The 22180-nt window shown below is 46.0% G+C and overlaps 1 protein-coding gene across 3 annotated transcripts; it reads right to left on the bottom strand.

Moving 5' to 3' along the window:
- Positions 1 to 4481: 4481 nt before the first annotated feature.
- On the bottom strand, positions 4482 to 22178 carry DYNLT2 (dynein light chain Tctex-type 2). Of its 3 annotated transcripts, XM_036425536.2 has the most exons (4): positions 22047 to 22178; positions 13709 to 13915; positions 10064 to 10222; positions 7652 to 8026 (listed from the first exon to the last, which is right to left on the bottom strand). In XM_036425536.2, exons 1-4 carry the CDS (start codon positions 22152 to 22154, stop codon positions 7916 to 7918), a joined length of 585 nt encoding a protein of 194 aa, XP_036281429.1. In that variant the 5' UTR covers positions 22155 to 22178; the 3' UTR covers positions 7652 to 7915. The 3 variants fall into 3 exon arrangements, with proteins under 3 accessions (XP_036281431.1, XP_036281429.1, XP_036281432.1); XM_036425538.2 differs by lacking the exons at positions 7652 to 8026; positions 10064 to 10222 and adding an exon at positions 4482 to 4684; XM_036425539.2 differs by lacking the exon at positions 10064 to 10222 and having other exon boundaries at positions 7655 to 8026.
- Positions 22179 to 22180: the final 2 nt, after the last annotated feature.

The following is a 22180-nucleotide window of genomic DNA, read 5'->3' as shown; positions in this document are numbered from 1 at the left end:
CCCGCCGCCCCGGCCCCGCCCCCTCCGCCCGCCCGCCGCCCGGGGGCCGGCCCCTCCCGCCGCGCGCCCCGCGGGCCAGCGCCGCCGCCACCGCCATGGCCGCCGCCAGCGCCGCGCGCCCGGCCCCGCCGCCCGGCCCCGGCCCCGCCGCCCGGCCTGGCCCCGCTCCCGCCGGCCCTCCGCCCCCGCCCGGCTCCCCGCCGCCCGGCCCTCCGCTCCCGCCGGCCCCGGCCCCGCCGCCCGGCCTGGCCCCGCTCCCGCCGGCCCTCCGCCCCCGCCCGGCTCCCCGCCGCCCGGCCTGGCCCCGCTCCCGCCGGCCCCGCTCTCCGCGCCGCGCCCCGGCCGTCCGCGCCCCTCCGCCGGGCCTGCACCGCCGCCGCCCTGCAGCCCGAGCTCCCGCGCCGCGCACACCCCGCCGCCGCCGCTGCGCCCCGCGATGCGCCGCCCCACCTCCCGCCGCGCCCCCGGCCCCGGCTCCGCCCCCACCCGCGCCCCCGGCCCGGCCCCGCCAACGTCAGCCCGGGGTCCCCTCCCCTCGCTCCCCTCCCTCCCGCGCCGCCCCGGCCGCCTTTGTTCTCCGCGGGCAGCCAGCTCTGCTCCGAGCCACCCGACAGCAGCGTGCCGCCCTGGGCATCCGCAGCCTCGCTGTTTGGAAGTTTACCCACGTCCACCTCCACGACCCGCAAGTCCTGCAAAGTCGCTGAAACTCACCCTGCACCTCGCGACCTTGTGCTGGAGCGGGACTTCCGCAGTGGCCCGCAGGGCAGAGACTCGGTGGCCAGCCGGACTGGACAGACAGCAGTTCCGAGGGGCTGCAGGTGGCTTCCTAAAGGGAACCAGACGGGGGCGCTGCAGAGGGCACAGGGCCTTTGGGTTCTAGCCGGCTGCTCCCTCCAGCCTTGACCAACCATTGAACCTCTCTCATCTGTCAGGTGGGGACAAGTCACTGAGGATTCCAGTACTCCTAGAGGCCCCGTGCACGACATCCGTGCACTCGGGGGCAGGGAGTCCCTCCTTGGGGGATGTCCAACTGATGGCTTCAGCTGGCAGTCAGACATCCTTCGGGCTGCTGCGGAGGCGGAGAGGCGCCGCCACCACCCTGTGCTCACCTGCTATGCCTGGCTTCTGGCTGAGCAGGCTCCTGTGTTGAGCATCTGCTCCCAGGCGGTCAGTGTGCGTCATATCGACTGGTCATTCCTCCATTTAGTCAGTTTGCATATAATCCTTTTATTATAGGACTAGAGGCCCGGTACACAAAATTTGTGCACAGGGAGGGAGATCCCCTCAGCCCAGCCTGCACCGTCTCCAATCTGAGACCTCTCCAGAGGTAGTCCGATTGCTGATTTAGGCGCGATACTAGGGATCAGGCCTAAACCAGCAGTTGGACATCCCTCTAAAAATCTGGAGCCACTGGCTCCTAACCACTCACCTGCCTGCCTACCTGATCGCCCCTAACTGCCTTCCCCACCAGCCTGATCACCCCTAACTGCCACTGCCTGCCAGCCTGATTGCCTCCAACTGCCCCCCCCCGACCATCCTCCCCTCCTCTCCCACTGGCCTGATTGCCCCTAACTGCCCCCCTTGCTGACCTGGTCACCCCACGCAGCCTGCTGGTCAATCCTTTGGTTGTTCCTCACTAATCACCCTGCTGGCCTGGCCGCCCCACGCAGCTGCTGTGTGGCTGTTACTGTTACCGTTTAGTCATTCCATCTGTGAGGGCCCTGGCTTTTTATACATATTGGGACGCTTCAGACCACAGGACATGATAGGCCCATGAAATGCGTCAAGAAAATGGGAGTTGTTTTATTGGATTGAATTAACCCAGCTTCTTAGGCTTCACTTGGTCACTTCTGGGACTTCAGTGTAAAAAAACAAACCTCAAGAACTTTGACAGGGCATACAGCTGTGATAAAATGACCAGGGTGTCGGAAACGCGTTTAAAGTTCACCTTCAGCACACACTTCATGTTAGAACGTGTGTGACTTGCTTTGGGGCATCAACAGCAACTTTAGACTCACAATTTGCAACTAGTGTAGACTTTGCTTTCTCAGTCAGACTAGCTCATTTCCCTATCACGATCCTGACAGTCGGTGTCAATGCAACACCAACAGGAATCCCCAATTTGGGGTGCAGTGAGGAAGGAAACTTAGTTCCGTGCAAACAGCTCAGTTATGATAACGCTGGGCTGTGGCACAGCTTGGTAGTGTCTCAGCTCAGTGATGAGATGGCACAGTGTGAAGCGGCACTGCTATCAGGAGCTCCAGGCACTGGCTCTGCAATGATGTCTTTGGTGTTTCATCTCCAACAGAAAAGCAGTCTTCTGTGGAAAGGGAAAGTGCCTACCAGCCAGAGGGGAGCTGCCTTAGAAACTAGTCTCTGACCCGGTCCCTCATTGGTCTGTTCTCATGCAAACGGCTGCTCTAAATCCGAAGTTTGATTGGGCCAAAAGGCACTGTCCTGATTGGTCACAATAAAGTTGCTTTGTGAAGATGCTGATGGGGTGGGCAGAGATATAGATGGGAAGTTCCGATTGGATGAGGAAAGCTTCAGTCCTGTTGGTTGAAATAGGATTCCAGGAACTTCCTAAGGGCTAGCTCAGGCACAGGAACACCGTGCAGGCGGGCAGTTTTGTGCAGGGTTCTCTCTGATGCATGGTTTGCATGAGAAGTGCCTGTGCAGAAAAGGCTGCTGAACTCTTGTTTTTTAAAACTTGAGCCCAGTTAGACACCAGGAGTCCTTCAGAGGTGTCTTCTCAGCATCCACAAACCCACAGAAGAAAATAGATCTGTCTAAATCCGCCAAGAAGCAACAAAACCTTTTCCCCAAATTCTCTTACATGAAAAAAGCCCTCAGTCAGATCCTTTGGATAGAGCTTAATACACACACACACACACACACACACACACATATATATATATATTAGTATAGAGAGAGGGCGAGAGAGTGTTTAATCTTATGTCTATAAATATTGTGATATATTCAGGTTTTGGTTCTACTCTTCTTCCTTGGGAAATGCCTCTAGTCAAATACACACTTAAAACTCTTCATTCCAAGTCAACAAACACTGATTCAGCCTTCCGAGGCAGAATATTAATACTATGTAGATTACAATCCCAGCCCATAGGTATTTTCAATGCTGAAAGAATATAAATATGCAATTATATGTAAAGGCAGTTTAGGTGGAAGAAAATTCTTACTGGACTAAAAATATTTAAGGTTGATACGGAATGTGAAAAGTAAAAGAGCAGCAGGACAACTACAGATAAAAGTACTACTGGGCGTGGAAGTAGGATTTCAAGCCCCAAAAGACTCAGAAGTGGGAAAACAGGCATATTCAGGTTCGTCAATCATTCCAGTTTGGCTTGAGAATAGGCTAAATGAAGGAAGCTTCTAGGAGTTAGGGATACACTGCGCAGAGAGGCAGGATGGTGTGAAGTTAAGGTTTTAGTTTGAACGCCAGTGTGCCACTCTGGTGTTACAGTTGTAAGTTATTTAACTCAGGCCCTCCACTGCCTCGGAATAATAACGCCCATTCGATCACTTCACAAATATTTTATGGAAATCAACTATGAACTAAGGACTATGTTAGGTGACGGGGATATACTGCCTTACTATTTATTAAGTTAGACCTGAGTTGGGCACTAACAATACAGTGTTGAAGTGAAAAGGCCACACAACTGTATGAGCCCACGTAGGATATGCAGACACGGGTGAGAAGGCCTGAGACCAGATGGAGAAGGAAGGAAACTAAGTGTCAAGCACTGCAGTCTTTCAGAAAGAGGGCATGGTCAGCCTGTCAGTTGAGAAGCTGAGTTAGAAGAGGACAGATAAATGTCCGTTCTACTCAGCATTTAAGGACAATCAGAAATCTCGATGGTTTTGGGCTGTTTCGATGCAGTGGCAGTTTCAGAAGCCAGGCTGAAGTCAATTGAGAAGAAATAGGCTGCCAGCAATTGGATCCAAGCGGGGAGAGAAGCTTGATTGGAAAGAGCAATAAAGAAAAAGGTCAGCTGGGTGGTCGTTTTGAAGACAGGAGAATCTAGAGCCGGTTTGCATGCTGCCAAGAATGACTCGGCAGGAGGGTGAGAAACCATGATACTGGAAAGAGGTGAGGGCTGCTGGGAAGCAGCCCTTGAGAAGGCCAGAAGGCAAGAAGCCTCTGATGGGGAAGCACAGCCCATCCTGGTAACAGGCGGAGAGCTAGTGGCTGCAGGTGCAGAGCGGAGCGAAGATGTGCAGTGACCGTGACGGACAGACTGAAAATGGGATCCTGACGCCATCTGCTCCTTGCACAGTGGCATGTGGACTGAGGAGCAAGCGGTGGAGCTGATTCTTTCTGAAATTACAGCCAATATCCTCTGGTAGCTGAAGTCTGAACCCAGTTGTTAGGGGACTGCCGATATTGGTCTAATACTGTGGTAACTAGACCTTGTACACATCAGAACCATGCACAGTGAGGACTGCGGAGATGATTACCTGCCTGGATACTGATGTCACAACGGGGGCAGGAGCTGTGTGGAGGGGAAGCTTGTGATCGTAGCTTGAGTCTTCAGTGACGAGAAGGAACTAGCAGGGACTGCAGGCTGCCGTGACCCAGAGGTAAAGCACCGTGCATCCAGACAGCACACGTTTCCGGGAGCTGAGGGGCTGCCTGTCCTACCTCTTGACTCTGAGGCATCAGGACCTGAGAGGAAAAACAGCTTTCACTTGAGACGCTGCAGTGGGACTCTCAGGGAAAAGGCCAGAAAGTAACTCAAAATACATCTAGAGGAGTGGGAACAGAGTTCTGTAAGGAGCATTGAGACGTGGTGCGTCAGGTTAGGTATGTTCAGATTTTCATAGTGACTAATTCTGAGTCTCTTAAAAAAAAATACAGCATCTATAGACTTTAACAAGTAAATATATATGGGCTTGGGAGAAGGGCAAGAGGAAGAGCAGAGCTAACGTGACTCTGGCATGTTAAACTGAATGATGACAGGTAACAGAAGACTCAGCATGCTCGGGCCATGCTAAGTATGGGCACAAGTTCTTGATGATATATAACCTACAATTCACAGACAGTACTAACCTTAAGAATAAGGTGTGATTCTCATTTTACATACAATTATAGCTACAAGGTAGTCAACTCAAATACCAGGCAGTATATCTTACAACTCATTTATCCTGACAAGTTCATCAGGAAGGCACATTGCTTACCATGTACTATGTCACAGGTTTGTTATTTCCAATTTTCTCTGTGGAAGTTAGCAGCGGGGAGCTCCTGTTTTGAAGATTCTTTGAGCTACAGCTTTCATGTTTAAGCTGTGTGGTACGGAACTGTGAGTCCTGGGTTAACCAAGTCTTAGTAATACATAAGTAAAAAGAAGACCCCTCTACTGTCTTGTCTTCCTATTTATAGATTACTCAGCTAATGGGTCTTTTTTACTGTCCTGTAAGTCTGACATGATGTTCGAGTTCTGATTACAGGCATACTTTCTCTTCGTGCACTTTGCTTTACTGTGCTTTGTAGATATTTCATCCACATTGAAGCAAAACCTTCTACCAGCAAATGATTACAACTTGCTGAAGGCTCAGATCATGGTCAGCATCTTCTTAGCAATTAAGTATTATTTAAGTATGTAAATTGTTGTTTATTTAAAAAAAAACAATGTTATTGCACACTTAACAGACTACAGTATAGTGTAAATATAACAGTTATATACACTGGGAAATAAGAAATCCACATGACTTGCTTCATTGCGGTACCTGCTTTATTGCGGTGGTCAGGGACCAAACCAGCAGCATCTCCAAGGTCTGCCCGCACAGTCATGTGGTGCTTAAGGACCGGGATGTGCTCTGAGAAATGGGTCACTAGGTGGTTTTATTGTTGTGCACACACCAGGTGCAGACCTCAGGGCCTCCTGCACACTGGGCCACATGCCACAGCCTGCTGCTCCTGGCCATAAGCCTGTGCGGCGTGTCACTGCACTGGGTGCTGTGGGCAGCCGAGAAGTGCTGCACTGCAACGCTGTAATCACTACCATGTCACCGGGTGACAGGAAGTGTTTGGCTCCATTATAATCTTACTAGAGGCCCGGTGCACGAATTAGTGCATAGGTGGGGTCTGGCTGGCCTGCCCCCCAATAGGGGCTGATGGGGCCAGCGGGGGGGGGGGGGGTTGTGGGCAGTTGGTGGGTTGGCCCCTTCTCCTGGTCCAACTCCTGGTCGAGGGGACAATTTGCATATTAGCCTTTATTATATAAGGTTATATAGGATAGGACACCATCACAGCATCGTGACTGTAACCATGAAATTGCATGAACTGTCTTAGACATGATCAGTTGCCTTCCCCAAGCCCACCCATTCTTTCCTTGTTCCAGGAGCTCTGATGTTCAATTACAGCCACTCCTTTCACGTGGCCACATGCGTCAGGGAAGAGGGGTTCCAGCTGCAGCCCCAGGTAGGGAATTGTGTCGTCTAGTTATGAGAACCTGATTAACTTCTATCAGCTTAAACAAATGCACACAGAAGCTTGAGGGGAGAGTACAAAGACAGAAAGAACATGGATCCTGATCAAATGCCTGGGATGTGTAAGTTTCCTCTTTAAAAAAACAAACCAAAAAAACCCCACACAATTATATTAGCCCAGTCAGTGTGGCTCAGTGGTTGAGCATTGACCCAGGAACCAGGAGGTCACTGGTTTGAATCCCAGTCAGGGCACATGTCCAGGGTTGTGGGCTCCATCCCCAACAGGGGGCAGGGCACTCAATCAATGATGTTTCTGTCTCATCGATGTTTTTATCTCTCTATCCCTCTCCCCTCCTCTCTCTCAAAAAAAATCAATAGAAACGTATTTTTTAAAAACACACAGTTATATTAGTTTTTTTTGTTTTGTTCTGGCATCTAAAGAGAGCCTAACCCAATTACATACAATTGTAGCTACAAGGCTGTCAACTCAAATACCTTCTGCCTGGCCAGCTTTGCCTTTCCTAACAGACAGAAAGAACACACAATTGTAAGCATTCTGATTGGGAAGGAGTCATTCATTAGCGAAGTATGAAATATATCAATGTTTTTCTTTAAAACTTGGTAATTCCCTTCAAAAGAATGCATATACTGCAGTAAAATGCCATTTAAAATAATCTGCCTTTAGAAATTTTCTAAAATTTACCTTAACATTTATTTAATTTGATACTTTACATGGTTGTGTCCTAATTTCCTATAGTCAATTATAATTTTTTTAAATCTAAGAATAATATTCCCATATTATAATCCTATCCTATATAATAAAACCCTAATATGCAAATCAACCGAATAGTGGAACTGGTTGCTATGACGTGCACTGACCATCAGGGAGCACATGCTCAATGCAGGAGCTGCCCCTGGTGGTCAGTGCCCTCCCACAGGGGGAGTGCCGCTCAGCCAGAAGCTGGGCTCTCGGCTGGCGAGTGCAGCGGCGTTGGCCGGAGCTTCTCCTGTCTCTACTGCAGGCAGGCGGTAAGGAGCGAGGGGTCCTGAACTGCCAGAGCTGCGACTGCGAGAGGGATGTCTGACTGTCAGCTGAGGCCTGATATCCCCTCCTCCCTGCACTGAAGGCAGTCATCCCCCGGGGGGTCCCAGACTGAGAGGGCATAGGCTGGGCTAAGGGATCGCCTTCCCTGCCAAGTGCATGAATTTTGTGCACGAGGCCTCTAATCTACTATAAGCATTCATATGTTCCAGTATTTTATATTTTGAGGTAATAGTGTTAATAAATATGGTAAGTACAAGTATGAAGTTAAGAAAAATCCAGCTTTTACTTGTTTGTTGTTAATGCAATTACATGCTCCAATTGGAGATAAAAATATGGCTAATCAATACTACTGAGGTTTACAAATCTATAAACTTCATGTATTTGAGGAGCTGAGAAGTAAACGTTGTTCAGACATGTCACAAGTTATTCACAGTAAAGACCAAACACCAAGGCCAAGGCCACGTAAGTTTCTGTTTCATGTTTAGCTGCAACCCAGGTGTCCCAGGCAGCATCCCAGATCCACCGACTGGCCACCTAGAGACATTATTAAATAAAGTTAATTTTTTAATGTTAAGTAATTTTAAAACCCACACAAGTCTGATTTCTTTAAAGACACATGGGTATGTTAGCGAGTTGCTCATGTAACACATACTTGGTCCAATGGCCCCTTTCCTGAGGAGACTGACAGTGAACCTCCCCAGGTCCAGCTTCTCTCTCTCTCTCTCTCTCACACACACACACACACACACACACACACACACACACACACACAGCTGGTCCTTGTCTAACGCAGACGCCCGTCCTAGCAGGATGTCCGGGAAGGAGCAGGGGCCCCTCGGCGGTTTGGTCTAGCAGCTCAGTGTACAGTGCTACTATCTGTGTTATAATCCATCTTAAGGAATTACCCCTCCCACCCTTAAGAGATTTTCAACGGGGAATTTGTTAGGACCTTGTCTCAAAATGAAGAAATGGCACTGATTATACAAATGGCTGTGAGAGAAATGCTAACTCCTGTGCTTTGCTTACAAAGCCACGTGTGATCTGACTACAGCCTAATTTTCTGCCGTGCATCTGAAATGGCCACAGATCCTCTTGGCTTCTCCCATCGAGAGGTTGAGTCTATTTCCCCCTTGTATATGCACTGTTATGGGAACTTGCTTTGAGCAAAAGAATGTGACACTGTGCCACTCCCAAGTCAGGCCTTAAGAGGTCTTCTGCTCTCGCCTTCTCAGAACGTTGTGAGGAGACCCCCATGAACAGGAGCCCATCAGTCCACTGGAGGAGGATGGCTCACGTGCAGGAGAACCAGATGCCTCAGCCAACAGCCAGCACCAACCATCAGACACATGGCTGAGGCCCACTGGACCTCCAGGTCCAGCGGAGTGACCAGGTGGCTGTAGGCACCTCAGTGAGTCAGCAGAAAAACAAAGGGCCCATCCAGGCTGAACTGCCACACGGACTGATGAGCACATACATAGCTGCTGTTTTAAACTGCTGAGTTCTGGGGTGATGTGTGGAGCTCCTGAAATCCCACAGCCACAGTGGGTTATTCGAGCATACTGCGTTTGGCCTGCCCGGCACCTCTGCTCACCACGTTTTCTCTGCTGGCAGCTCTCCCTGACCCGTGGCACCGCTGGTTTCTTCCTGTTGTTGAGACATCAGGGTCTTCCCTGTCTCTAGACAGTCCCATTTAGTCACTGTCACTCTAGCTCACCTCCCGCCCTAATCTTCTCTACCGAGCACTTAGGACCGTCTAGAAGTTGCCCAATCCTTAGGTGTTTAGTCCGCGTTGGTGGTACAGTGGTGAGCATAGCTGCCTTCCAATCCTTAGGTGTTTAACAGCACGGGTGGCCATTCTCTTCTCCCCGGAGCCATCTCTGTCTTGCTGCCTGTCGTGTAGTCAGCCTCCCTCAGCCAGACAGGTTCTCCTCCCCAGGCTTCCTCGGGCAGCTCTCTCCTCGAGGAAGCCTTGCAAACCGTACCCAACTTCACATAATTACATGGCCTAGTGGGTTTGCATTTTTATTTGTAAATAATGATAATGCCGCTGTTTATTGAGGACTCTGTGCTGGAGAAAATGTTAAGGATTTGAATACAGTTAATCTCACTTAGTCCTCACAATTATTCCAGCAAGTGGACTTTATGATCTTGATTTTATACAAAAAACTATGCCCAGGCCTCAGCAGTGAGTGCTTCTGCCAGGATTCATATCCAACCCAATCTGACTCCCAAACCGAGGCTGTTACACTATCTGCATTATTTTTTTTCTCAGACGCTAAGCTGTGTTTTTTTTTATTTCCTTGACTAGAGTAAGAACTCTTTGAGAATTAGTCATTCCTTATAATTCTCTGTAAATTCTTCAATATCTAACACTCATTAATGCCTATCAATAGAAAATTGTCATTTCTAAGTATCTTTCCAATAATTACAGTGAAAGAACATAAATTTAACACATTATTCTTTCATTCCCTGGCACCCCAGGGCCTGATATGCCCTGGAGCCAGCACAGGGCTGAGTGAGGAAAGACTAAAGGACAGACTTCATAGTTGGAACTGATAAAATGGTACTCACATTTATTGCCTGACCAGACTTTTGAATAAATAATACCTTTATAATCAATTTATAACGTTGGTATGCAAAGTCTTTGACTGCTGACAATATGAGGTCTGATAATTCAAGCGACAAGCGAGAGAAGAGTTTATCATCATATTTGACTTCTTTAAGAGTGTCCTTTAAAAAATTAAAAAATAGACCTTAATTTTCAAACTAAATATTTTCTAAATAAAAATTCAAGTAAAAAACATGTCTAAATAATACATATAACTTTGAAAACAAATATTTAATGCATGTCATGCTTACCAATTTATTTCAATCACAATTTTGAAGAAAACTTATTTTGGTTTTTTAATTCTGTTCAATTCCTCTCGGTTAAGATGTAAGTTTCCCTGTGTTACAGACAATTGGGGAGACACGGGGGGGGGGGGGGGGAGGAAGAGTTTTAAAGGAAAGCTTTTGGGAATTCTTCGGTAGAGGAAGCCAACTTCTTAAAGTGCACATACTTGCTAAAGCTCAGATGTGGGTTTCCCTGGTCCAGAGCTGCACTGGGCCTTTCCTGTCTCCCTCTTCCATCTCCTTTGGCTAAAGCCCAGTTCTTCCCAACCTCTTCCTATGCTTCCCACTCGGTGGAGTTTTTCCTGTGGCCAAGAAAAAGCCAAGGAAATCAGGTTTCTCAGCGTGCTTAATGAATTAGCTAGCACACTGCGGTGAGGGCAGTGACAGGTGTGGGCCATGAAGCACTGCACTGCCCTCCAAACCATCAGCAGGCCTGGACCACCTAGGGCACATGTGTCAAACACAAGGCCCGCGGGCCAAATCCGTCCCGCCAGGCCTTGCAATGTGGCCTGCACCGCGCTGTCATCACTGCACTCCGCTGCGTTTCCATCACAATGACAGTTTATGACTGTTCAGTAAACCATTCGGCCCGCGATTTAGGCTGGATTTTAGATTTTGGCCCCTTCTCTGATTGAGTTCGACACCCCTAACCTAGGGAGCAGACAGCATATGCCTCTGACTGGCTGACTGGGACCAAAGATACATTAACCAATGTTCTGGGTTCTGAGTGATAATAAATGGTCTCCTAGCTAATATATAGGCATGTAAAACCAAAGAACTAGCTCTTTCCTGTTGTTTTGGTTTCCTTCTAGAATGCTCTGGTCTAAAATGGAGTTTAGAAGCGTTGATTTCCCTCAGGTGATTGGCTGTGGCTCTAACTTGTGGACACTTAGCAACCACCACTCTCTTTTCTGAATCTTTATAACATACCCCACGTTTTCTCTACCTAAGGGCTCTTAAATAAATAAACACTCCCTATATAAAAATACCCACAAGCTCCATCAATATATACTATTTCTGTGTCTAGAACTACATTCAGTGTTCCCTGAACTCCAGGGAAATCCCTGACCTCTTCATGACCCCAGTCATCCACCTACATCCCCAATAAGCTCTTCTAGGCCTCATCAAGCCCAATGAAACTCTATAAATTATCAAATTAAATATGATTTGAAATCCTACTACCTATAATAATAAAAGCTTAGATGGTCCGCATGCACCACACTGTCACAAAATGGTCACCACAAGATGGCCACGCGCAGGCTGGCAGGGGAGGGCAGTTGTGGGTGATCAGGCTGGCAGGGAAGGCCAGCTGGGGGCAATCGGGCCAGCAGGGGAGTGATTAGGGGGCAACCAGGCTGGCAGGCAGGTGAGTGGTTTGGAGCCAGTGGTACCGGATTGTGAGAGGGATGTCCCAGATTGGAGAGGGTGCAGGCCAGGCTGAAGGACACCCCACCCGTGCACGAATTTCATGCATCGGGCCTCTAGTATTCAATAAATTTGAACTCAGTCTATGTGGTAGAACTGAGTGACACACCAGAATGTACACTCTCACATCACAAATGCTTGCTATTAGTGTTTAGATCAGTAAAGAAGGTAATCAATAGTTAATTTATTGTGTTAAAATTGAGTTGAATTTATTTCCTGAAGTCATGAGCCAAAACTTCATCAAGTATCATCTGACAATTATTAGTTCCATTTAGAAATATATTTATACTGTGTAGAGAAACTGGAGAGTCACCTAACTATTCTTCTGTATTAATAAAAGCTAATTAATTTAAAATTTAAAGTTATTAATCATTTATACAAACCAAATTAAACCTATGCTTTGTTCCAAATAGGTAGCTCAGATCAGCTGTCACTGAAGGAATGTGCCGGAAACCAATTATTGTCTCACTAATAGAGGCTGGTCAACCTTGAAGCTCTGAAAGGTCAGAGCCAACCACACCCTATCTAATTGAGACAATAGTAACTGAGGCAACTTTCCCTTCTTGTAATCATGTCAATCCTTACTGATGTGATAATCTGCTTATTATCTGCCTAAGGGCTATGAGTGTTTCCCAAAGCTGCTTAAGGGTACTGGGTGTATCCCATAGCAGCCTCAATAAAAGCGATAGCAAGGCCAGAGCCTAGAGTCTTCCCACTAGAGGTTGATTCCCGCCTGGCCCCCCATTTGTCCCAAATTAACTCTTTTCTAGTCTCTCTCTTCATTTTAGTGTGTGGCCTCCTCCAGAAACCGGACCCTGAGTGGGCCCTAATCACGTGGGTCATGTTAAGGGTTCCCACAGGAATGCATCTTGTAACCTGGAGGGGGAGGTAATTTTAAAACAAGGAGTGGAATGATGGGTGGAACGCCACCAAGGGCATCTGTTTATCAGGAAAGTCCTGGTGCCTGGTGCCCAGAACTAGAGACCACAGATGAAAAGGGGATTCAGAAAAGGTGATGCCTCAAGTGAGTTTCCTATAATAAAAAATGTGTCGCCGGGACTGGTTTGGCTCAGTGGATAGAGCGTCGGCTTGGGGACTGAAGGGTCCCAGGTTCGATTCCGGTCAAGGGCATGTACCTTGGTTGCGGGCATATCCCCGGTGGGGGGTGTGCAGGAGGCAGCTGATCGATGACTCTCTCTCATCGATGTTTCTGGCTCTCTGTCTCTCTCCCTTCCTCTCTGTATAAAATCAATTTAAAAAAATATTAAAAAAAAAAAAACTTAAAAAAAAAATGTTGTCATTTGGTCCTTTTTCAAGAAAAGATGGTGAAGGGAATTCCTCCCATCTGAACAATGTAGCCTTCAGACACCAAAACTAGTAGAGTTAATACTGGTAGTAATATTATTACAGGGTTAGTTTTGTAAAATTAACAAACTTTTTTGAATGAGCCTGGGATCACGTGTCTGAGTTTCAAACAACTGTTTTTAATGAACTTTATATTCCAGTCAATTAAAGGAAGAAAATAACGGATGCCTAAGCTGGAGATGGTCTATACTTAAAAGATGTTTTAGCATAGTCAGGAACCAGTTTTTCACACAAATACACACAGCCAAAGTGCTCTTTTTCACTCATTCCTCCAATTATGGGCAAAACATGGAACCAGAGGGACAGTTTATGGATAATTAAGAGCTAAACGAAATAAAAGCATGTTCCCTTTCATTTAACTCATAGCAGCAATGTGAAGATTATTGACTACAGACCCAAAGTACTTTCATATTCTCACTTGAGTGCTATAAAAAAACAAAACAAAACAAGGGTAACTGTACTGCCAAAAACCTGAATATAGTTTACCAAATCCCCAAAGCTAAGTTATTATGTCATACATATTTATCAACCTACCGTTAATATCTGCTGGACTTTAGTTTCTACTGAATGAGCTTGGAACTTTCTCAGTGGCTCCATTCTATATGTATTAGCAAACCTAAATTTTGCCATAGAATTCTTCCATTCTTTATTTATCTCAGCAATGGAATCATCAAATGGAGGCTCTACATACAGAATATCATGAGATGACTCTTTCAGCCTTTCTTTTAAAATCTGTGTATACTGAAAGAAAGAGGTGGGGAGAGGTAGTTATTTACTACAGGCCCGGTGCTTTGTTCCAAATAGGTGGCTCAGATCAGTTGAAAAAAAATTTTTTTTGCTAATTTGTGCAAGAGTGGGCTCCCTGGGGTGGCCTGCAGAGATCGGGCCCCAGCTCGCTCCCCCAGCCTCACAGCCCCACAGCCCTGCCTGGCACCCCACCTTGGCCTGGTGCCACCCCCTCACCTGCTCCACCATCCCACCTGCGGAGTGATCAATAGGGGCTGCCCCCCTTACCCCCCCCTCCGCCCGCCACCATTGGTTGCCATATGTGGGGCAATCAGTGGGGTGATCAGCCCCGGCTCACGCCCGCCTTGGCTTGGCACTGCCCTCTCACCTGATCCACCATCCCGCCACAGTCCCACTCTCGACAGGGCCCACTGGGGCCAGCAGCCCCTCCACTGCTGCCCACTGCCAGCACTGTCACTGATGCCTGCCATGTTTCATGCTGCCCCCTGGTGGTCAATGCACATCATAGTGGGCAGTCAAAACTCTTAGTTGAACCACCACCCCGGGGAACAATTTGCATATTAGGCTTTTATTATATAGGAGGACAGGATTTATTTGTTTTATAATTCTTTATTGTTGAAAGTATTACAAATGTCCCCTTTCCCCCCAATAATCCCCCTCCAGCATTTCCCCTTGTATATGCATACAAGGTCTTTGTTTATTTCCTACCCACCCACCCTCCCCCACCTTCCCTCTGAGGTTCTGCACTCTGTTCCATGCTTCCATGTCTCTGGATCCATTCCATTCATCAGTTTATACATCTATTGATATGATCATGTGATTTTTGTCTTTTAATTTACATGATGTATCACATTTATTTGTAAATATTATACCAGCCTTGCATCCCTGAAATAAATCCCACTTGGTCATAATGTATGATCTTTTTAACATATTGCTAGATGCGATTGCTAATATTTTATTGAGGATTTTAGCATCTATGTTCATCAGGAATATTGGCCTGTAATTCTCTTTATTTGTAGTGCCTTTATCTGGTTTTAGAATTAGGATTATGTTGGCCTCATAAAAAGGCTTTGGAAGTGTTCCTTCCTCTTGGGTTTTTTTTAAAATAGTTTGAGGAGTATAGGTGTTAGTTTTTTTGTTTTTAAATATATTTTATTGATTTTTTACAGAGGAGAGGGATAGAGAGCTAGAAACATAGATGAGAAACATCGACCAGCTGCCTCCTGCACACCCCCTACTGGGGATGTGCCCGCAACCAATGTACATGCCCTTGACCGTAATCGAACCTGGGAACTTTCAGTCTGCAGACTGACGCTCTATCCACTGAGCTAAACCGGTTTCGGCTAGGTGTTAGTTCTTTGAATGTTGCTAAAACTCTCCTGTGAAGCCCTCCAGAACTGAGCTTTGTTTGCTAGGAGTTTTTTGTTTTTTATTATTTTTTTCCATTAGTTGTTGTTAAAACCTACACAGGTTTTCTGATTCCTCCTGATACAGTTTCAGGAGACTGTATTTTTCTAGGAATTTGTCCATTTCATCCACATTGTCTAGCTTGTTGGCATATGGTTGTTCATACTATTTTCCTACAATCCTTTGTATTTCTATAGTGTCAGTGGTTATTTCTCCACTTTTGTTTCTGATTTTATTATTTGGTTCCTCTATTTCTTGATGAGTCTGGCTAACGATTTATCAATTTTGTTTATCCTTTCAAAGAATCAGCTCTTGGTTTCATTGATTTTTTAAAATTGTTTTTGTATGTTATTTATTTCTGCTCTAATCTTTATTATTTTTTCCTTCTACTTACTCTGGGCTTTTCTTGTTTCTAGTTCTTTTAAGTTGTAAGGTTAGTTTATCACTGGTTCTTATTTTTTGTTTGTTTTTGAGGTATGACTGTAGTGTTATGAACTTCCTTCTCAGAACTGCTTTTGCTGTGTCCCAGAGATTTTGGGTTGTTGTGTGTTCATTTTCATTTGTTTCCATGAAATTTTTTTCTTTCTTGATCTCATTCATAACCTATTCATCCTATATAATAAAAGGCTAACATGCAAATCGACCAAACAGTGGAACAACTGGTCGCTATGATGTGAACTAACCGCCAGGGGGCAGAGAGTGCTGCTCAGCCAGAAGCCCTGAGCTGGGCTTATGGCTGGCAAGTGCAGTGGCAGTGGCAGAAACCTCTCCGGCCTCTGTGGCAGTGCTAAGGACCACTTGGGGGATGTCTGACTGCCGGCTTAGGCCCACTTCCTATCAGTGGAACATCCCTTAAGGACTCCCAGACTGCAAGAGGGCGCAGGTCAGGCTGAGGGATCCTCCAAGTGCACGAATTTCGTGTACTAGGCCTCTAGTTGTTTAGTAACATGCTATTTAGCCTCCATGTGTTTTAATGTTTTGGGGTGTTTTCACTGTAGTTGTTTTCTAATTTCATTCCACTGTGATCTGAGAAGATGCTTGGTATTATTTCAATCTTCTTAAATTTGTAGAGACTTGTTTTGTGTCCTAACATGAGGTCTATCTTTGTGAATGACCCATATGCACTTGAAAAGAATGTATATTCTGCTGCATTGGGGTGAATGCTCTATAAATGTCAATTAAACACATCTGATCCAGTGTGTCCTTTAGAGTCACTGTTTCCTTGTTAAGTATTTGTCTGGAAAATCTATTTAGTGAAGTCAGTGGGGTGTTATAAAGTTGTCAATCTCTGTATTAAAGTCCTCTAGAAGTTTTTTTGTTTTTTTAAATATATTTAGGTGCTCCTATATTGGGTACATATATGTTTACCAGGATTATATCCTCTTGTTAGATTGATCCCTTTAGTGTTATGTAGTGACCTTTGTTGTCTCTTGTGGTGGCCTTAATTTTGAAGTCTATTTTGTTGGATATGAGTATTGCTACTCCAGGTTTTCTCTCTTTTCCATTTGCACAGAAAATTTTTCTCCATCCCTTTATTCTTTTTTTTTTAAATATATTTTATTGATTTTGTACAAAGAAGGGAGAGAGATAGTTAGAAACATCGATGAGAGAGAGTCATCAATCAGCTGCCTCTTGCACACCCCCTACTGGGGATATGCCCGAAACCAAGATACATGCCCTTGACCGGAATTGAACCCGGGACCTTTCAGTCCCCAAGCCGACGCTCTATCCATTGAGCCAAACCGGTTTCGGCTCCATCCCTTTATTCTTATGTGTGTGTATATCTTTTGTTCTGAAGTGGGTCTCTTGCAGAAAGAATATAGTTGGGTAATGTTTTTGTTTTCATTCATTTCAGATCCTTGCTTTCCATTACCTTGAGTACTTCATGCCAATCCCTTTTGGCCTGTAGTTTCTGATGAGAAATCAGTTGTCAGCCTTACGGGAGCTCCTTTGTAAGTAACAGTTTCCTTTTCTCTTGCTGCCTTTAAGATTCTGTCTTTAATTTTTGGCATTTTAATTACATGTCTGGGTGTGGTCCTGTTTGGGTTTTTCTTGCTTGGGATTCTCTGTGCCTCCTGAACTTACGAATTTTCACTTTACCATGTTAGGGAAATTTTCCGCCATTATTTCTTCAAATATGTTCTCTATCCCTTCCTCCCTTTCTGCCTCTGCTATTCTAATATTGTTACGTTTCACATTGTCTCACAGCTCCCTTAAGCTGGCTCATTTTTTTTTCTTTGAGGTTCTCTGAGTGCTTTTCCCAGCCCTGTCTTCTAATCCACTGGTTTGATCTTCAGCTTTCCCTAATCTGCTGTGTATCTTTTCCAATGTGTTCTTTGTGTTATGCCATTCTTTATTTCTAACTGTTCTTTTTTTTCATAGTTATTATATCTTTTTTTCATGCTGTGGAACAACTTGACCATCATTATTCTGAACTCTATTTTAGATAAGTTTATCTCTGCTTCATTTCTCTTCTTCTGGAGAATTCTCTTGTTCTTTTAACTTGTGGGTTTTCTCATTTTGGTTGTTTGGGTTTGTGACTATGTATTAGATTCTCTATGCCTCTCAATTTCTAGTACAGGTCAGTGTTTCTGACTAATTAGATCAAAGGCTCAAAACCTCCAGAGACCACCTCTGCCTACAGACTGATAGGATTCTGACTTGAATGGCCCCAGGCAATTATTTTCAGGTGTGGTGAGAGTTTTTTTCATCAGGTTGGGAGTTTCTTCTGCCTGGAGGCTAATAATTTTTTTTAGTCTCTTAAGTGACCTCAGGACAAGGTGTTTTCCAATATGTCTGCTGTGTGTCAACTGTCTACCCACCCACCCCCAAGGCAAATGTCTGTGTGGGAAAGAAGCCCTACACTGTGCGAGGGAATGACTTAGCACAGGAATCTGGGCTGTCTGCCTTCTGAGCTCTTACCCCTGAGTCCCCCAATCCTGGCTTCTGCTCACACAGCTCCAGTCCTCTCTGCCCTCCCTCTGTTGGAGCATAAGGTGTGTGGATCCACAGGGAATTTTGTGCATTGGCCCTGTAAGAGGGTCTCTGAGTTTTCAGTTGTCACTTCATGGCAGAAAGCAACCCCACTGCTTCTCACAGCCAGATGTGGGTACCCTTCTCAGTTGTGCTGCTCTCTGCAGGGGGCCCAACTTGGGGATTGGATCCAAGAGTTCTAAGTGGTAACCCCCACAGCTGAGATATCTTTTTAAAAATATATATTTTATTGATTTTGTACAGAGAGGTAGGGAAAGAGATAAGAGAGTTAGAAACATGGATGAGAGAGAGTCATCGATCAGCTGCCTCTTGCACATTATATTATTGATTTTTTACTGAGAGGAGGGGAGAGAGATAGAGAGCTAGAAACATCGATGAGAGAGAATCATCGATCAGCTGCCTCCTCCTGGGGATGTGCCCGCAACCAACGTACATGCCCTTGTCCGGAATGGAACCTGGGACCTTTCAGTCCGCAGACCGACGCTCTAGCCACTGAGCCAAACTGGTTTTGGCACCGCCTCCATTTTTAATCTCTCTCTGGGAGAGTTTATTTTTAAATTGTAAAATAAAATTTTAGATTTAAGAATCCTGGTGGAATGGGACAGGGCTGACACAAAGCTGGAAATCCGTTATGACAGACTTGTATGATAATGTGATTACTAAATCCTAGAATCACTGATTCACCCCTGGCTACGAATTTTGTAAACAAATATGCTGTGCACATGTGCACGTGCGCGCGCGCGCACGCACACACACACACACACACACAATCTGGCTAGCCTACCATATACTGGTATCTTTTAACTATAAACACAAATTTGCCTGCATATATTAAGAATAACCATATAAGATGCAAAATAACTAGAAACAAGAGTGTCCTCCAAAAAGGGCAACTGAGTGGCTAGGAGATAGGTATGTAAGGAAAACCTTTTGTTATTTACCTGGGATTATGAAATATTTTTCTTCTTGGCTCCTTATAATTTTAGTTATTTTACTTTTATTTATCTTGCATAAATAATTTTTGCACATATGTGCTTTGTTTTTTATTTATTTACCACAAGTAAAGGTCAGGAATTGTTACCTTTAAAATTTTTTTTTACTGTTTCATTTCAGTACTGCTGTGTATGTGCTCCATGTGAGGGATGTAGGTACTTATATAGGTAAGTTCCGACTTTGGAGAAAATAAAAAATCACATTATGTCGCTCCATAGGAACAGATCTGTTGATGTAAACGGAGAACCTACTGTATTTCCTATGCTTAGAACATAGGAATTATCAGCTACCTGCAAGTTATAAATGACTCATTGACACACTCATTGTCTTCAGGTATACACTGAGTGGCCAGATTATTATGACCTCTGAACACATAATAATCTGGCCACTTGGTGTGTGTGTGTATTAGAGGCCTGGTGCATGAATTCGTGAATGGGTGGGGTCCAGCCAGTCTGGCCAGGTGGAGGGGACATGGGTGATTGGCCAGTCTGCCTGCTGGTTGAACTCCTGGTCCAGGGGACAATTTGCATATTAGCCTTTTATTATATAGGATTTACACTGAGTGGCCAGATTATTATGCGTTCAGAGATCATAATAATCTGGCCACTTAGTGTAGTGAGCATTTGTGGAATCCTTTCTTAGTCTCTTCCCAATTATGGGTCTATTCAAAATTTCTTACCTCTAGAAGCTAGATTTTAAAGACAGCTATGATCAATCACACCCTTATCAAATAACTAAGAACTGCTTTTGTCCATGTCCCCATATTTCCAGATTTTGGCCCATATACCCCAAGTACCTATAAGTATCTCCTCCTTTTGGATTCAGCCTTCCTCGTTTCTCTAGACCAATTCTGATATTTAGTAGGCAGTAAAATTATAAAAGGCACCTTTGTCTGCCTCAGAATACAGAAATCTTTATTAGCTGGTGACCTGTTATCAGACTTACTGCCAGGCAATAAAGCACTTTCTGGGAGCATGAAATGTAAAGTACAAGTTAAGGCTTCTAGCCTTGTTCTGCTGTTTTTCTTAGTCGTGCGAACTTGGCTTATTATTCTTCCGTCAGTTTGTTCCTTCCTCGGTACAACGTAGACACCAGAGAGCTGTCATTAGAACCTGAACTGTTACTGTGACTTTTTTTTTTTTTTTTAGGATTCTCTTTTTGCTTGAAATATATTAGGACTTAAAAATGATTTTGCATCTTGACTCCCACAAAGGAGGTGTGAAAAGAAACCATTAAAAGACAAGTGGGCTGCAACGGGTTCTAGTCTCAGCTCTATCACTACACAGCTTTGTATTCTTGGAAACACTTCTCTGTTCAAGTGTAAAAAATTATGGCGTCTTGATTACAATAATGGTTTTCAGAATGTGGTCATACAGAAACCCCGGTGTTATATCACCCCTAAAATTGAACATTTTTTCATCCATTTTAGGCAATCACTTAATGGGCCTAATATCTTCAACTACATGTATTTTCTCCTGTATATTCTTCAAATATTGAGTCTACTGCTGTTTTTTTTTAAAAAAACTGAAAATATCTACTTGTTCTGCTTGGTGTATCAGATATTCTTTTTGAAAACAGTGCTCGCTCACACACTCATTTGTGGCCGACATACCACCTCTGGTTTGCAGGATGGCACTAAGTACATCATGAACAGTCTGCGGCATCTCAGAGGGGAGGCAGATGGGAAGGGGTTATGATAATGTAACCCCTCTAATGTATAAAATAATTATTGTGTGGAATATTTGCTGTATGGAACCCCCCAATACTCTGTGTAACTTCCAAAATTAACACCCAAGTATCTCGATGTAAAAGCTCTGCTCCCAGCATAAGGCACACCGTCTGGCCCACACTGATGAGGACACTTGTTTACCAAGGTCCATATAACCCGGGACCAGCTGCAGTTGAGGTCTCCTGCCCGATAAGAGGAGAACTCCACGTAGGTCCGAGAGACAAGCCCCTGACTGCTCTGCTGTGTGAGCCTGAACCACCTGCGGCCTCCTGTCTGTCTCTGTCTTTGTCGCCTGTCCTTCAGTGTGCATCGCCGGTAGCCTTTGCGGGAGCCCAGGACCCACTAGGAGTCGGTAAATATCCCTGTGCGATTGCATACTAATTCTGTCTGTGTGTCCTGTGTTCCGGCTCGGCTCAGCTGCCTACATTGAAGCACCAGGCCGTGATTGCTGACTCCTGTCACCTGCGTTGGTCCCACTGAGTCTACCAGGCGTCTTCAAACTGCGGCCCGCAGAGGAGTCTGATCCGGCCCGCCAGGTTTTTTGGGCAGTGAGCACAGCCGAGGTGTTACAGTGGGAATTAGTAGTTCATATAGTCCGGCCCTCCAGCTCTCTGAGGGACCGTGATCTGGCCCCCACTTTAAAAAGTTTGAGGACGCCTGGTTGGGCATAATTGGGACAATATTGGTTAACCAAAGAACCTGTGTGCGTACAGGCAAAGCCCACGGGCTCCGAAAAAGGGAGGTGAAGGCGGGGCGGGCTGGGAGTCCCGGCGGGGAGAAGGGGCGTGGCGATGCTGCCAACAATACAGGTGAAAAGAAGCCTAGCGCCGTGTGTTTCTGTCCGGACACCCACACTCTCGGGGGCCTTGGGACATGCCCAGCTGAGGAGTCCCAGAGGCCTGGGGAGGGACCGGCGGCCAAGCTCGGCTTCCGCTTCGCGGCGGGAAAGCCCAGTCTCCAGCCGCCCGGCCTGGGAACCGGAGGCCCCACCCGAGCACTCACTGCCTCCTTCTCGAACATGCTGGCCCGCCTCTCCCTCCGATGCCCCGTCGGGGACTGCTGAGCCGCCGGGGTCCCGGGCACCTTCATACCGCGGCCGCGCTTCTCCATCGTGCCCGCCTCAGCGACCCGCCCGG

Source organism: Pipistrellus kuhlii, unplaced genomic scaffold (assembly GCF_014108245.1).
Source record: "Pipistrellus kuhlii isolate mPipKuh1 unplaced genomic scaffold, mPipKuh1.p scaffold_m20_p_82, whole genome shotgun sequence".
NCBI lineage: Eukaryota > Metazoa > Chordata > Mammalia > Chiroptera > Vespertilionidae > Pipistrellus > Pipistrellus kuhlii.
The sequence above is the reverse complement of the archived record's forward strand: the minus strand, read 5'-3'. Positions and strand labels throughout refer to the sequence as shown.